Source organism: Carcharhinus amblyrhynchos, chromosome 16 (genome assembly GCF_965287045.1).
Source record: "Carcharhinus amblyrhynchos chromosome 16, sCarAmb.v2.hapA, whole genome shotgun sequence".
Classification (NCBI taxonomy): domain Eukaryota; kingdom Metazoa; phylum Chordata; class Chondrichthyes; order Carcharhiniformes; family Carcharhinidae; genus Carcharhinus; species Carcharhinus amblyrhynchos.
Window position 1 is genome coordinate 8,859,723 of NC_137339.1, and position 17,359 is coordinate 8,877,081.

Consider the following 17,359-nt stretch of genomic DNA (forward strand, 5'->3'; position numbering starts at 1 on the left):
ATCCAATCAATTATGGTGGTGTCAACAGCAAACTTGAAAATCAAATTGGAGGGGAATTTGGCCACACATTCGTAGGTGTATAAGGAGTATAGTAGGAATCTGAGAACACAGTCTTGTGGGGCACTGGTGTTGAGGATGATCGTGGAGGAGGTGTTGTTGCCTGTCCTTACTGATTGTGCAGGTTAGATGGATCGGCCATGCTAAATTGACCCTGTAGGCTCTAAAGATGTGGAGATTAGGGGAAAAAGTGGGGTAAATGCATGGGGTTATGGGGATAGGATGGGGGTGAGCCGGTTGGAGAGTCGGCGCAGACTCACTGAGCCAAATGGCCTCATTGTGCTCTGTACAACTATAACTTTAGGGCGGCGCAGTTAGCACTGCTGCCTGACAGCGCCAAGGATCCAGGTTCGATTCCCAGCTTGAATCAATGTCTGTGTGGAATTTGCAAATTCTCCCTGTGTCTGCACGGGTTTCCTCCGGGTGCTCTGGTTTCCTCCCACAGTCCAAAGATGGGCTGGTTAGGGGGATTGGCCATTCTAAGTTGCCCATTAGTGTCAGGGGGCAAATGGGTAAATGCATGGGGTTATTGGTGGGATTGTGGTCAGTGCAGACTCGATGGGCCGAATGGCTTCCTCCTGCACTGTAGGGATTCTATGATTTTATGATTCAGCTGAGCTTTTCAATTGTACCCATCTAAAAATGGACCTGCACTGCCCTGTATTTGACCACTAGGAGACGCTGCGAGACAGATTGCGTTAAAATTGGTGCTTTAGCTTAAAATTCCAAAAGATCAGCGGGTACAGGAAATGCTGCCAGGATAAGGGATGGAATTTAGCACGAGTCAGGCGCCAGCTCAAACATGCCAATTCTGAATTAAAACAGAGGCAATTTTCCAGATTGTAATTAGCTGCAGAAATTCTGGTCAATTTAGTCCAGCTAAGCCCCAAGGCGTTCCGGCAAACTGCTGTCGCCCAGAAAATTGCAGGATGGCTCACCCTTACCCACACTGCGCACAATCAAACAGTAACTTCATTGCAGTGTTGACGTTATCTTTACTTGTGGCTCATAAATAAACTTTAACTTTGCTAATTCCCCTGACACTGAGTGGTAATTTAGCACGGCCAATCAGTCTCACCAGCGCGTCTTTGGGACTGCGGGAGGAAACCGGAGCACCCGGAGGAAACCCATGAAGGTTTTAGGGTCCTCGCCGCTGGAATAGCTGAGGGAGAATAGGGCTGGTTAAAGCACAGCAGCACAGTGGTTAGCACCGCTGCCTCACAGAGCCAGGGACCCGGGTTCAAATCCAGACTCGGTTCACTGTCTGTGCGGAGTCTGCACATTCTCCCCGTGTCCGCGTGGGTTTCCTCCGGGTGCTCTGGTTTCCCCCCCAGCCACACTCCAATGATTGTGCAGGTTAGGTGGATTGGCCATGTTACATTGCCCCTTGGGGGACGAGTTATGGGTCAATGTATGGCGTTACAGGGATAGCGCCTTGATGGGATTGTTGTTGGTGCAGTCTCGATGGGCCAAACGGCCTTCTTCTGCGCTGTAGGATTCTATGATGGCACAGAGAGCAGTGTGATGAAGGAGCAACACTCCGAAAACTCCTGACTCCAAATAAACCTGTTTGACTTTAACCTGGTGTTGTGAGACTTGGTTACTGTGCCCACCTCGCTGCAATGCCAGCATCTCCGCATCACGGTTAACAAAAGATGTGTGAAAGTATGTATTAATATTCGCACTGCGGCTGCCAATAATAGAGTAACTTCCAAAGAACAGGATGAGCTGCCATGTGCCTTCCTAACCCTGCGGTTCCTCCCCCCATTCCCAATCCCCATCAGAGAACCTACCCCTCCCATTGCTTACTGAGCTTGGAGCAGCTGCACGGCCACACGATCTGCTGCTATTTCACCTCACTCACTCATATCAAAAGCTAAACGAAACAAAAATAGTTTTAATGAGAACACAGTGAGTCTTGTTTTTGACACGAAGACATAAAGTGCCCAATCATTGCCGCATTGACCTCCAGCCCTCTGGGATAGCGGCTCGCTGGGTGTTCCTCATTTTCAGCCTGTACTAACCCAGCGATTATTTTTCAGCTCCGTTCAGACACGCGCACTGCATTTATATAGCGCCTTTAACACCGCAAAACATCCCAAAGCACTTCGGCGGAGTATTAATCAAACAGAATTTGACACCCTTCGCATCAGAAGGTATTAAGGCAGATAATGATGGTGGCACGGTGGCACAGTGGTTAGCATCGCTGCTTCACAGCACCAGGGACCCGGGTTTGATTGCCGGTTTGGGTTACTGTCTGTGCGGAGTCTGCATGTTCTCCCCGTGTCTGCGTGGGTGTCCTCCGGGTGCTCCGGTTTCCTCCCACAGTTTAAAGATGCGCGCGTTAGGTTGATTGGCTGTGTTAAATTGTCCCTTAGTGTCCTGAGATGCATAGGTTAGAGAGATTAGTGGGTAAATATGCAGGGATATGGGATAGGGCCTGGGTGGGATTGTGGTCAGTGCAGACTTGATGGGCCGAATGGCCTCTTTCTGCACTATAGGGTTTCTATGATTCTATGAGTCCAAAAGAAAGCGCTGGTCAGGTGCATTAGTCATCCTAAATTCTCCCTTAGTGTACCCGAACAGGCGCCGGAGTGTGGTGACTAGGGGATTTTCACAGTAACTTCATTGTGTTGTTAATGTAAGCCTGCTTGCGACTCTAATAGATAAACTTAAAGATGGCCAAAATCTTGGCCAAAGCAGTAGGTTTTGAGGAGTATCTGATGAGAGGAAGGAGAGGGAGAGAGATCAAGGGAGGGGATTTGAGAACTTGGGCCTACAGGCCTCTGAAGGCACGGCCACCAGTGGTGCAGGCAGCTGAGGAGTGCAAACATCCCAGAGGGTTGGAGGACATTTCAGAAGTAGGGAGGAGTGAAGGCCACGGAGGGAAGTGAGAATTGGGTCCCTGAAGACAACTTAATTAAAAGGAAATGCCACCTAAGGGCATGTCGAAAAGGCTCGATGAGAAAGTGTGAGTGGGGGTGTGATGACTTCAGCCAGGTTAATGAGGTTGTCTTGCTAGAGTGTGAACTACCTGACGAGTTCTTTGAGATGGTGGCGGCTTGGGCTGGGGATTCAGCTCCGCTCGGCAGCTGGCAGTGGCAGCGGGTGGCGAAGAGCACCAGTCGGCGCATATATGGAAGATCTTTGTTGTTGCTATTCCTGGTGTAAGTGTCTGTATGTTGACCTGCTACCTGAAGGCTCAGCAGCACAGTCACGAGGGACCACAGTCTCTTCCACAATCCCCGTACTAATGCTCTGCTCACCGGCTGGGAAGCTGGAGAGGAACACTGAAAAATTGGAACTGGAGAAGACTGGCCCTGAGTTTACGGACCATTCCTGCAAGCCTAAGAGTTATGTAAATGTGTGCATTATTTTAAAAAGTAAAGAAAAAAGAATTATGAAATGTGTTCACCTTTGATTCAACACCATAATAAATATACCTGATGAGTCCTAATTGATGGTTAAGTCAGGGAGCCTCATGCTCCCTATTTAAAGCAGGTGTGTCAGACTCTCAGACTGCAGTCAGCAGGAAGCAACTGAAGAGCTGGCTGTGCACAGATGTATGGTGAAAATAAAGTAACTTGGTGACGGGACTTTTGCCTCTGTGGAGTTATTACAGGTGGCTCATTAGCACCAGTAAATTCCTAATTCTAGGCTGCAGAATCTATGCAATTCTACACTGTGGTACAGTGGTTAGCACTGCTGCCTCACAGCGCCAGGGACCCGGGTTCAATTCTGGCTTTGGAACATTGAATGTGTGGAGTTTGCATGTTCTCCTCATGTCTGCGTGGGTTTCCTCCCACAGTCCAAAGATGCGTGGCTTAGGTTGACTGGCTGTGTTAAATTGCCCCTTAGTGTCAGGGGGATTAGCAGAGTAAATATACGAGGTTATGGGGATAGAGTCTGGGTGGGATTGTTCTCAGTGCAGGCCCGATGGGCCAAATGGTCTCCTTCAGCACTAGAGTCATAGAATCCTACAGTGCAGAAGGAGGCCATTTGGCCCATTGAGTGTGCACCAACCACGATCCCACCCAGGCCCTAACCCCATAAGCCCATGCATTTACCCTAGCTAGTCCCCCTGACTCTAAGAGGCAATTTAGCACAGCCAGTCCACTTAACACACCCACACATTTTTGGACTGTGGGAGGAAACCGGAGCACCCAAAGGAAACCCACGCAGAGATGGGGCGAATGTGCAAACTCCACACAGACAGTGACCCGAGCCGGGAAGCGAACCCGGATCCCTGGCACTGTGAGGCAGCAGTGCTAACCCACTGTGCCATTGTGCAACTTTAATCACAAGTAGAGAATTGGTGTAGGACAGCGAGAGATGGGTTAATGTGACTTGGTACAAATTAGGATATAGCATCAGAGTTTTGGATGAGCTTGTGATCACGTAGATGATACGGTATAAAGAATGAAGAGGCACTGGAGAAGGTGCATATTAGACTCACAAGGCTGCCTTTGGAGATGAGAGGCTGTACTAAACAGGAGAAGCCGAAAAGGCTAGCCCTCTTATCTCAAGAAAATAGAAAAGTGAAGACTGGGAGAATATCCCAGCTCCTTAAAATGTTGAAGCACTTCGATAGGCCAGATGTAGAGATGTTTTACAGGAGATCAAACGTTAGGGGGCATTAAAATATAATTTAGTCGCCAATGAAGAATTTCAGGAGGAAGTCTGCTTCTCCAGAGAGGTGTCAGAATGTGGAGTTCACATTCACGAGATATCCCTGAGACAAATAGCAACGATGAATTCAAAGCGAATGTTACATAAGCACTTGAGGAAAGAGGATGGATACGTCGAAAGGGTTAGATGAGAAAGTGTGAGCGGGGGCTCGTTAGCACTGGAAAATTACCTCATTCTGGGCCGCAGAATCTATGTAATTCTACATACTCTTCAAGCGTAAACCAGTGGGCGGCATGGTGGCACGGTGGTTAGCACTGCTGCCTCACAGCGCCAGGGGAACATAACTGAGTGTGGCAGAACAGATAGATCCTTGTACCTTTTAGTTATACATGCGTGCGCGTGTGTTTATATACACCGACAGCACCAATATTCATCCAGAGGAATGTTTGTGTGCGTGTCTGAACAGATGCCTCACAGTTCCAGGGACCCGGGTTCGATTCCTGGCTTGGACCACTGCGCGTTCTCACCGTGTCTGCTTGGGTTTCCTCCGGGTGCTCTGGTTTTCTCCCACAGTCTGAAAGACTCCCACAGTGCTGGTTAGGTGCATTAGCCACGCTAAATTCTCTCTCAGTGTGCTGGAGTGCGGTGACTAGGGGATTTTCACAGTAACTTCATTGTGAGCGTACTTGCGACACTAGTAAATAAACTAAACCTTCATTAGCCAGGGCATAGAATATACAAACAGGGAGAGTATGTTAAACTGTGCTGGAACTGGATTTTCACAGTAACTTCACTGCAGTGTTAAAATAAGCCTACCTGTAACACTAATAAATAAATGTGCATTAGGGAGATATAGGACATGAACATGCACATGTTTCCTGATACATTTCTCTCTCTCTCTCTCCATTTGTCCCGGAGCAACCCAGTAGGTTTTGGAGAGAGGGTTGTCAAATTCCTGACTAACTATAATTGCTTCAACCAATTTATCTGCCAGTTTACGAGGGGCAAGTTTCAGAAAGTACTCAGCACCAGCACCAGATGGCGCACAGGAGCAATGAAGCGTTCGGTGACAGGAGTGGGCAGAGTATTTTGGGAGGGCAGCTTTTAGACAGCTCTCGAGGGGACAGAAATCAGAAAGGCTTCCATTCACCTAACACCTTTCACGTCCCAAAGTGAATTAGGCAATTTTTTGAAGCGTTGTCACATCTGTCACAAATGTGGCACAGCCCACAAAAAGGAGTGAGAAAACCAGCAGATAATCTGCTTAGGTTTTTTTTTCCTTACTCATTCATAGAATGTGGGTATATTACCCATCAGTCAACCCCATTGCTATGGATCTGGAGTCGCATGTAGGCCAGACCAGGTAAGGATTCTTTCACTAAAGGACAGATGTGTCTTTACCACAATCATAGAATCATAGAATCTCTGCGGTAGTTTGCAGAAGGTGGCCATTCAGCCCATCAAGTCCGACAAGGCATTTTACCCAGACCCTATTCCCATGACTCCATATATTTGCCCAGCCAATCCACCTAACCTACACATCCTGGGACACTAAGGGGCAATTTAGCATGGCCAATGCGCCTAGCCCGCACACCTTTGGATGGTGGGAGGAAACCGGAGCACTCGGGGGAAACCCACACTGACATGGAGAGAATGTGCAGACTCCACGCAGTCATCCAAGGCTGGACTTGAACCTGGGTCCCTGGCGCTGTGGAGCAGCAGTGCTAACCACTGTGCCGCCTTGACCATCATTAGACCTTCTAATTCCAGATTTTTATTGAATTCAAAATTCGCCATCTACCATGGTGGGATTCAAACCCCTGCCCTGGGTCTCTGGATTGCTAGTCCGGTGACAATACCACTGCCTGCCCACAAGTGCTATTTGTTTGACTGACAGGTACTAGTCAGGACACTAGGGAGAACAAATACCATGGAATCTTTTCTCTCTTTCCTTCCCCCTATTTCATCCTCCTTTCCTTAACTACCCCCCGCTTCCCCTTTTCTACATTCTATCTCTGTCCTATTCCCCCCTCCCCTCCAACATCTACATCTGTCACAGCTTACAGCTTCTCTGCGGTTTAGCCATTCACACTTGTTATTCTCTCTGGGGACAACTATTAGCAGTCTTTTCCTTTGGTTTCTGTGGCTATGATTCACCCTCCATTCCCTCCCCCTGCAGTATAAATATCTCCCACTTTCTATGCCTTTTAGCTTTGACAAAGCATCATCCAGACTGGGAACACCAGCTCTTTTCTCTCCTTACAGATGCTGCCAGACCTGCTGAGATTTTCCAGCGTTTTCTCTTTTGACCGTGGAATCTTTGCTGTTCACCCATGATGGCCGACGAGACCTCTGTTTAATCACGGAATGTTACAGTGCAGAAGAGGCCCTTCAGCCCATCAAGTCTGCATGAAAGGCCCTGATAAGCCCACCTGATCTCATTTGCCAGCACTTTGCCCATAGCATTGAACGTTATGGCAAGTACTTTTTAAAGGATGTGAGGCATCCCACCTCCACCCACCCTCCCCCCCCCCCTTCCCCATCCCCCCAGCAGTGCATTCCAGACCGAGAACACCCTCTGGGTACAAAAAGGTTTTTCTCCCATCCCCCGTAAACCCCCCACCCCTCACTTTTAACTTTCGTAATGGACCCTTCAACTGAGTGGAACAGTTGCTTCCAAAGGCTTTAAAAGAATGTCCCTCTGACAATGCAGCATGTCTTCAGCGCTGCAACAGTTCTGCTCAGGTCTCCGGATCTCGACATAAACCTACAACCTTTCAACCTGGCCTTAAGGAAGGAACGTTACCTGATGATCCACCGCGATCACCAGTTTCTTGAGTGACATTCACATCAGGAGGGTAAAAGTATAAATATGCTGCTGATGTCACAGTGCGGTCAATATTACCTTCCTTCACTTGTTGGTAATTTATCCATTTTATTGCCACCCCATTTAAATTTGTTCCTGCAAAACAAACTGCTGGGAAGCTGAAGACCTGCAATCTCCACTTCTCCCCACTAAGGGAGAGAGGAAATAAGATCAAAGCAAAAGAGAAACTAATTCTCAAATACATTTTCTTTTATTTTCTCTCCTCCTAAGCTCATCCAAAACTCAGCTGTTCACATCCTGAGTTACATCATCGCATACGTACCCCGTGTCGATCTTACAATGGCTCCCAGTCCACCAATAACCTCCATATTAATACCATCACCCTTGTGTTGAAACCTTTCCATTGGGTTCTCTGCCTCCAACTTCAAGAACACTGCGTCCCTAAAGTTCACCAAACCGGCACGTCTTTTCGACTGTTAGAGGAAATCGGAGCACCCGGAAGAAACACAAGCAGACACGGGAAGAACGTGCAGACTCTGCACAGACAGTAACCCAAGCCGGGAATCGAACCCGGGTCCCTGGCGCTGTGAGGGAGCAGTGCTAACCACTGTGCCGCCGTGCCACTCCAACTCTGGCGTCCATTTCATCCGTAGGGGGCCATGCCTTCATCCATCTAAAGCTCTGAAATCCCTCCACAACCTATCCAACTCTCTCTCCCATCATAGTCAGCATGGCTTTGACAAGGCGGAGATCATTTCTCACAAATTCGATTGAAATCTCTGAGAAGTTACTCAATGTGTAGATGGCGACAGTGTAGTTGATATAGTCTACATAAACTTCGGTAATGGCTTTTAACAAGGTCCCGCGGGGGAAAATGATCAAGAAGGTAAAAGCCCATGGGATCCCAGGCAATTTGGAAAATTTGATCGAAAATTGGCTTAATGACAGGAGGAAGAGGGTGTTGGTCAAATGTTGTTTTTCTGTCTGGAAGCCTGTGTCCAGCGGTATACCACTGGGATTGGTCCAAAAGACGTGCTGGTTAGATGAATTGGCCATGTTAAATTGTTCCTCAGTGTGCCCAAACAGGCGCCAGAGTGTGGCGACTAGGGGATTTTCACAGTAACTTCATTGCAGTGTTAATGTAAGCCTACTTGTGACACTAATAACTAAACTTAAACTCTTGCTGTTTGTAGTGTACATTAATGGCCTAGTCAGGAATGTGGGGGGTATGATCAGTAAGTTTGCAGATAACATAAAAATTGGTGGTACCAATAGTGAGGAGGAAATCTTTTGGTTACCTGGTGATACAGACAGGCTGGCAGATTAGTGGCAAATGGAATTTAACCCCGAAGTGTGAGGCGATATATTTGGAGAAACTAACAAGTCAAGGGAATACACAACAAATGACAGGATGTTAGGAAGCAGAGAAGACCCCTTGGGGGTCCATGTCCATAGGTCCCTGAAGGCAGTAGGACAGATAGATAAGATGGTTAAAAAGGCAAATGGGATTCTTGCCTTTATCAGCCAAGGCATAGAATATAAGAGTGGGGATGTTATAATGGAGTTGCATAAAATGTTCATTAGGCCACAGCTACAGTACTGTGTGCAGTTCTGACCAGGTCACTGTCTGTGCAGAATCTGCACAATCTCCCCATGTCTGCGAGGGTTTCTCCAGATGCTCCAGTTTCCTCCCACAATCCCAAAGATGTGCTCGTTAGGTGCATTAGCCGTGCTAAATTCTCCCTCAGTGTACCTGACAGGCACTGGAGGGTGGCATCTAGGGGATTTTCACAGTAACTTCATTGCAGTGTTAATGTAAGCCTACTTGTGACACTAATAAAGGTGACACACCATAGGAAGGATGTGATTGCATTGGAGAGGGTGCAGAGGAGATGCACAGGATGTTTCCTGGGCTGTAGCATTTCAGCGATGAAGAGACACTGGTTAGGCTCTGGTTGTTCTCCTTAGAGCAGAGAAGGCTGAGGGAGACTCCTGATTGAGGTATACAAAATTATGAAGAACATAGATAGGGTAGATGGTTCAATAACTAGGGGGCAGGAGATATGGAGGGGATTTGAGGAAAAATGTTTTCGCCCAGAGGGTGGTGGGAATCTGGGACTCACGGCCTGAAAGGGTGGCAGGAACCCTCACAATACTTAAGAAGCATTTAGATGAGCACTTGAAATGCCATAAGTGCTGGAAAATGGGATTAGAATAGAACATAGAACATTACAGCGCAGTACAGGCCCTTCGGCCCTCAGTGTTGCGCCGACCAGTGGAACAAATCTAATGACCCTCTAACCTAAACTATTCCAGTGTTATCCATATGCCTATCCAATGACCATTTGAACACCCATAAAGTTGACGAGTCCACAAGTGCTGTTGGCAGGGCATTCCACGTCCTTCCTACCCTCTGAGAATGGATAGGTGTTTGAATACCAGTATACACACGATGGGCCAAAAAGCCTCTATTTGTGCTGTAACACCACAGGGTAAAGGATCCTCTTGGTCAATTGTTTTCAATTTTTACAAAGATGTACAGATGAGGCAAATAGGATCTGCTGTCCCCCCTTGGTTGAGGGTCAGTCATGAGGGGGCATAGTTTTAGGGTAAGGGGCAGGAGATTTGGGGGGATTTGAGAAAAAATATTTCACTCAGAGGGTAGTGGGAATCTGAAATGCACTGCCTGGGAAGGTAGTGGAGGCTGGAAATCTTACAAACTTTAAAAAGTATTTGGATGAACACTTGAAATATCATAACATTCAAGGATATGGGACAAGTGAGGCGGCACAGTGGTTAGCACTGCTGCCGCACAGCACCAGGGACCCAGGTTCGATTCCTGCTTGGGTCAATGTTTGTGTGGAGTTTGCACATTCCCCTCATGTCTGCATGTGTTTCCTCCGGGTGCTCCAGTTTCCTCCCATGGTCCAAAGATGTGCAGGTTAGGTGAATTGGCCGTGTTAAATTCTCACTCTGAACAAGCACTGGAGTGTGGCGACTAGGGGATTTTCACAGTAACTTCACTGCAGTGTTAATATTAGCCTATTTGTGACATTAATAAATAAACTTTAAATGGGATTAATGCGACCATAGTGATAGTTACTGTCAGGGCAGATTCGATGGGCAGAAGGGCCTTTTCTGCACTATATGAATTTATGAGTTGGATTTTCTGGCCACACTCGCCCCAAGATTAGAAATTCCTGCCCAAGGTTAACGGACCTTTGCATGGACCTTTGAATGCTAGCACGAGGGGGCATGGCTTTAAATTAAGGGGTGGTAGTTATAGGACGGATGTCAGGGGTAGGTTCTTTACCCAGAGGGTGGTGAGGGATTGGAATGCCCTGCCTGCTGCGGTTGTAAATGCGCCGAGTTTGGGGGCGTTTAAGAGATTTGTGGATAGGTTTATGGACGAAAAGGGATTGGTTTAGATTAGTGGGTCAGTGTTTTTTTTTTAAAAAAACTGGTCGGCGCAACATCGTGGGCCAAAGGGCCTGTTCTGCGCTGTAATGTTCTATGTTCTATGGTTTGTGTACCGTCCGCTATGATTCCCATGGCAGGCGGGATGGGACAATTCCACTCTATGACTGTCCCTATGACACGGGGAGGATACGGGTTGGCATTGTAGCACAGTGCTTAGCACTGCTGCTTTATAACACCAGAGACCCAGGTTCGATTCCCAACCTGGATCACTGTCTGTATGGAGTTTGCACATTCTCCCCGTGTCTGTGAGGGTTTCCTCTGTGTGCTCCAGTTTCCTCCCACATTCCGAAAGATGTGCCGGTTAGATGCATTGACCCAAACAGGGGGCGGACTGTGGTGACTAGGGGAATTCCACAGTGACTTCATTGCAGTGTTAATGCAGGGTGGCACAGTGGTTAGCATTGCTGCTTTACAGCGCCAGAGACCCAGGTTCAATTCCCAGCTTGGGTCAGTGTCTGTTGTGGGGTTTGTACATTGTCTGCGTGTGTTTCCTCCGGGTGCTCCAGTTTCCCCCCACCATCTGAAAGACATGCTGGTTTGGTACATTGACCCAAACAGGTTCCAGACTGTAGCAACTAGGGGAAATTCACACAAACTTCATTGCAGTGTTGATGTAAACCTTACTAATAAACAAACTTTACTTTTTTACTTTAACATGCAGGCTCCACACAGGCAGTGGCCCAAGCCTAGAATCCAACCTGGATCCCTGGCGCTGTGAGACAGCAGTGCCACCAAAATTACAATGTTGGGTCGTTTTTAAAAGTATTTTTTTTTAAATCTTCAGACCTCCAAAGGGTTAAAAATCTAAACTGGAAAAAAATATTGTGAAACATTAATGCGTTGCCTGAAAGAAGAAAAACAGGGGTGGGGGGGGTGGACATTATTTCTTCTTTTGTGCAACTTTTCTTTCTCCCAAAACTTTTTTTTTGGGTGTTTAAAAACTCTCTATCTCGTAGTTACAATCTCGCTTTAAGGGAGTTCCCATGGTGTTTTTTTTTGCCGGAGTGTTGGAACCTGCAGCTGGGCGCCAGCGAGTGGTAAAATAAATGCTTCATTGGTTCCGTGCTTGTGTCAAGGGCAGAGGAGGGCAAACAAGGCCAGACTTACTGGCGCCGAGGAACACCTGGAGAAGTTCAGGTTAACTGCATTCCTATACATACAGCTGATTCATAGGATTAAATATACTAATCCTTTGTCAGCAGATGTGGTCCAAGTGTGACACCAGACCTAGCTCAAAGTCGCCTGCGGCACATTTTTACCTCCCCCCCCCCCAACTTCCCCCCGCTACCCCCCCAGGAAGAAGTATTGAGGAGTAACCACTGAAATGAACGTTCATTAAGATCTTGATAAAGAATTTCTAAATGCATATTTTTTTTGGAGAATTAGCTTTAACGTTCGCACAGATATGTAAACATTCCGGGAAGGGGCTGACCAGGAAAAGTTTTTTGCCGAAAGGAGGATTTTTTTTAACAATTTGTGACCAAAATCGTGTCCTTTTTTTTAAATCTGTGTCAATAAATTATTTTTGAGGTCTGAGCCAAATAAAGTTGATAAAAGTTTTTTTATATAAAGTTTATTAATTAGTGTCACAAAAGTAGGTTTACATTAACAATTAAGTTAGTTGTGATTATTCCTTTTAATAACTTCAGAAGTGTTAGTGATAATTGTTGAGAAGTTATATGAGAGATTGCCTGGAGCAAACCGCAGTTATTGGTACAGCTGGAGTCGCCGTTAAGATGTCCTGTCGTTTTCACTTTAGGAATACTGGGGAGGGGGGGGGGGGGGGGGTGAAAGACAGGCAATGCTTTTTGACAAAACCGCGGAAGTATTTATGTATCACATCGATCCCCGCTCTTTCAACACCCCATCGCCAGAATCATGTCCAGTTAAAGATTGTTAGAAATCAGCCAAAGGTTTCATGTTTTTTTCCAACTCCCCAAATGTATGTTAATATTTAATTTGGGATTCTGGTGAGGATTGTACTGCACCCCCAATCGTATAGATGTGAGTCTCAAAATTTGATCTTTTCCCGTGTATATTTACCATTTAAATCTAAATCATTCTTTTTTAAAAAATTGTATCAAAGTTGGTTGCAATTTTAAATGTGGACACTTAAAATGGGGGAGATTACTGACCCAAAGGCTGACCAAGCTGGAAAGTAAGATTGGAATGCTTAATGGCCAGTACACATACGATGGGCCGAAGGGCCTCCAGCACCGTCATTCAAGATTTTTAAAATCAAAATGGGAAGTTTACAACTCCTCTAGTAATTAAAACTTGGTGTGCATGTTAAGTAAATCGGGATGAACTTTGGGATCAGCTGCGAACAAGTCGCCTTTATATCCAGGGAAGTCACAAAAAATATTTTCATTGAAAATGTTCCGTTTCTGCAAATTTCTCCCCAGCGCTAAAATGCACGTCTTAATATTCTCATTACTGTAGATAAAGTGTAGAGTTGATTGTAGTTTCCCACCTCCCCTTGTAACAGAGATCACCATTAATCAATGACATGGAACATTAACGACCTTCCCCAAGTCATTTTGTACAAATGAATTATGTACGCTCCCTGGCAAATTGCAATGCGGTAACGCCCCCTTCTCACATCTGTTCAAACTGCTTTCTGCCATTGTAAGTGAATGCTTCCGGTCTGTGGATACCTAGGCACTTAAAAAACGGCTGCTCTGAACTAAATATTGCTAAATGTTACCGTCATTGCTTATTACTCACCCCTCTTGCATACTCGGTGCGGGTGAGTTATTACACCAGCATGCAAATTTTACAAATGCGTGGTTTTGCAACTAAAATGGGTTCTAAATCACTGCATATAAATCTCCCGATATAATTTTCTCATTGGAAACTTGAGTCAGGTTATACACTTTTCAATAAAACTGGGTCATAGTAACTTCCTTGCTGTGTTTAATGTAAACCTACTTGTGACACTAAATAAACTTTAGAATCAGAATTGGGATTTTTAAGTACGCCTTTGGGTATTTCGTGTTGAAATAGGGGTTCCCATAACCAGTTCAGTTGTACTTCCTCTCGGATAGATATCTTGTTAATTCCACTATAATTGACTCTGTCAGTTCTTGGGTACAGTGGTTGTGACATAAAACAAGTATTTCTGTCTACTACAAGTTCCAAACGCAATCCCATCCAAACTTTTAGAAACACAAGCACACACACTGTCAAGATTTATCAATTTCACTATTTTTTATTAATTAAAATCTTCAAAAAAATCAATTAAAAAAATCATTACTCGACTTTAGTACAACATTGTTGTAAACAATACAATACACTTACAAAGTATAAGATTTACAAATGAATCACCCATAGATCTCTAAGGATGTGACAAATTCTAGACTCCAGCATATGTCTCTTGTTAAACGGGCCTGTGGTGTGTGTGATCCTGGCATCAGGCGATAGGACACACACATTTAGGATGGCGTGGCTAATCGCAGTTAAAATCTGTCGCTAGGCATGTCGCTAGGAAGAACGGTACTAAAACTTGCTGCACTTCCACCTAGTTTCCGCGTCCACCTGGGGCTAGATGGAGACTAAAAAATAAAGAGGACCCGAGATTCTTGGAGCCCGGACCGGGTCACGGCAATATCTTGTCTCTTGCTGGTGCTATGATCACCAAGGCACTTTTTAAGTCCCAATAACACGGGGGTGAGGGAGTTTAGTGTGTTGTTCTGATTTTCTGGTAACTTTCCCTCTTTTCTCTCTCCCAGGCTCTGCGGGGATGGACTGTTACTCCAGCACCACCGGATCATCTAATACTTCGCATCTGCAATATCTGAAAGAGGTGGGAAATATATTTGATTAATTTCTAATTCATGCAACGTATAAAAGCACCCCACTTTATTAAAACTGATGGCTAAGAAACTTGTTACACAAAATTCTGTCACTGACATCCCACAGTTTAACCAACATTTTATTAAAATTGCCACACTGTAATAACGTCTAATATATTTTTGACCACTTCAGAAATTTGATGCTCACACAATTAGGATAAGTCTCCAGTTTCCCTTAGAGAAATAAAACATTGTGCATACCTGCAAAGCCCTTTTAATGCTTTCAGCGGCACAGAATTCTGTCGTCACTGCTAACACAGGGAACCTAGAGATTTAAAAAAAACAAAGATAGTGGGTTAAAATACACATTTCCAAATTGGGACATCACTGGGAGCTTCCTCGTTTTTGCTACTGGGATAACATGATAGAAAGAGTGTTCACCTCTGCTGTGAGTCCACTGACATCTGCACCCAGGGGTGTCCGGCTCTGAGCTGCGTTGCCAGCGGCTGGTTGGCAGCCCATGCCCGGCTGGTCGTCCAACTCCAGCTGCAAGTCCCAGATGTAGTCGATAACGTGCTGCAGGATCTCCACCTTGCTGACCTTCTTGTTCTGGGGCAGGGTGGGCACCAGCTCCTTCAGCTTGGTGTAGCAGCCGTTCATGTCGTAGAGGAACATGTTCATCTGCTCGTCCAGCAGCGGGGCCACCTTGTACTTGGCGATGGCGATGCTTTGTTCGGACAAGCACCTCACCACCTCCTCGCCGCAGCCCTGACGCTTGAGGGAACAGGAGGCGCTGACCACTTTCATTCTCCGCCGCGGTGTGAAGACGCTTCTCCCGAACGGAGACAGGGAAGAGACTGGCAACAAAAAAAAATATTGCTGGGACAACTGTGCGCCCCCACCCGCCGGTTTTATGCTCAATGCGGGCAAAGTGGGAGGGTCAGAACCGTCAGTCAAACCCGGTGATCCCCCCTCCTTCCAGCGAATAAGAGCCCAGCTCAGCAACAACATGGGGTGGGCTCTCTCAGCCCTGCCAGCCAATGTAAAGCCCCAGTTTGTATCAGCATTTGAAATCTGTCAAACAGCGGTGGAAAGGGGGCGGAGGGAGACACACAAATGGAAACAAATGTACATATTTTGCTGAAGATGTGGGAATCCAGCTGCTTTCTGTCTGGTGGGGGTCTGCAGGTGGGGGTCGCCCCAGAGCGTGGGTGGAGAACTAATTCATGAGAGTGTAAACTCATCAGATGCCGGGCGAAGGCTCCTAAGAAATGATTTCTAGATCTCTCTCTTTTTCTTTACGCCAAAAATAACTAGCCTCAAATCCCAACTGGCAGCGATGTACCCCCTCCCCCCCGAACCCCCCTGCAAAGATACTCTTTAATAAGCGAAACTTCCAAGATTGGGGGCTCCATCAGTCTGCATTCACGTTATAAACAAATACAGCTTAGATTCGAAGGCTGGAGGGATCCTGAAAGTAGCTTATGATGCAGAGGAATGTTACCAAGCAGAACATGAAGGAATTCGGTATTATCTCGGCGAATGAAGGTCTTTCGTACTTGCTTAAAAAAAGGGGACATTTTAAGCAAAACCTTTGGAGCTATTTATCAATTTATTTCGGCTTGTTTAAAACGTTTGCTCTCGGGGAAAAACAGCAAAATAAAGTCTGCAACCAATTGAGATGCAACTTTTTTCTGTTTTTAACGATTCCGAAAGTTTTAACACCACATTCTAACTTGTGTTTTGCAACCCCCCCCCCCCAACTGTGAATCGACCCTTGAGAATGCAATTTAGTATAAATGTGGGGGAAAATGGGGATGCTTTATCGTTTTGGAGAAATGGGTCATTTGGCTAGGAATAACTTCCAGTATTAGCATAAACAACCATTTTGACAGCAAATTCACGTTTACTGGAAATGACTGCAAACTGCAAAATTTACACACAGTTCAAACTTTTTAAGATTTCCAAATAAAATATTTCTGTCTTGTCCTTTTTTAAACAAAGCACCAGAGATTTTTTTTGGGGGGGGAGGGTGCATGGGGAAATAAATTTTGGTGTTGGGGTCAATAACACAAGCTTAGAGGGGGGATACAGTTAAAATTCGAGAAAAATGTAACTCTTCATAACTTTAAAGGTCATTGCAATTTGTAATCAGTAGGTTTTTAATGGGGGAGATTAAGCAGTATTCTGCAGATTCGGTGGATTTCTAAGGGTCGGTTCAGAGTTGGGGAAATAAGTTTAGAAGGTAAACATTCGAGAAAAATGAATTATTAAACTCTTGAGGCCATTTCTTGCAGTTTGTAGTAAGTACTTTTCTAATGAGGGGGGAGAGAGGAAGCAATTTTCTAAGGGAGGGTTCAGAGATGAGGGGACAATATCACAAGTTTGGATGGGATATTAAAAAACTTTAAGGATAGTTAAAACTGAGAACGTTACACCTATTGGGATATGTGTGTGTGTGTGTGGTGGGGGGGGGGTGGTGATAGGACAATTTTCCACAGATTAGGTGCATTTCTAAGGCACGGCTCAGGGCTGGAGGGGACAATAACACAAGTTTATTAAAACTTTTACA

At 45.8% G+C, this 17,359-nt stretch overlaps 1 protein-coding gene across 1 annotated transcript; it reads right to left on the minus strand.

Annotated features, from left to right (window-relative positions):
* Nucleotides 1–14,184: 14,184 nt before the first annotated feature.
* id1 (inhibitor of DNA binding 1, HLH protein) lies at nt 14,185–15,691 on the minus strand. Its single transcript, XM_080204385.1, has 3 exons — nt 15,229–15,691; nt 15,049–15,112; nt 14,185–14,789 (listed from the first exon to the last, which is right to left on the minus strand). The coding sequence occupies exons 1-2, from the start codon at nt 15,592–15,594 to the stop codon at nt 15,071–15,073; spliced, it is 408 nt and encodes a 135-aa protein (XP_080060511.1). The 5' UTR covers nt 15,595–15,691; the 3' UTR covers nt 14,185–14,789; nt 15,049–15,070.
* Between the last annotated feature and the right edge of the window lie 1,668 nt (nt 15,692–17,359).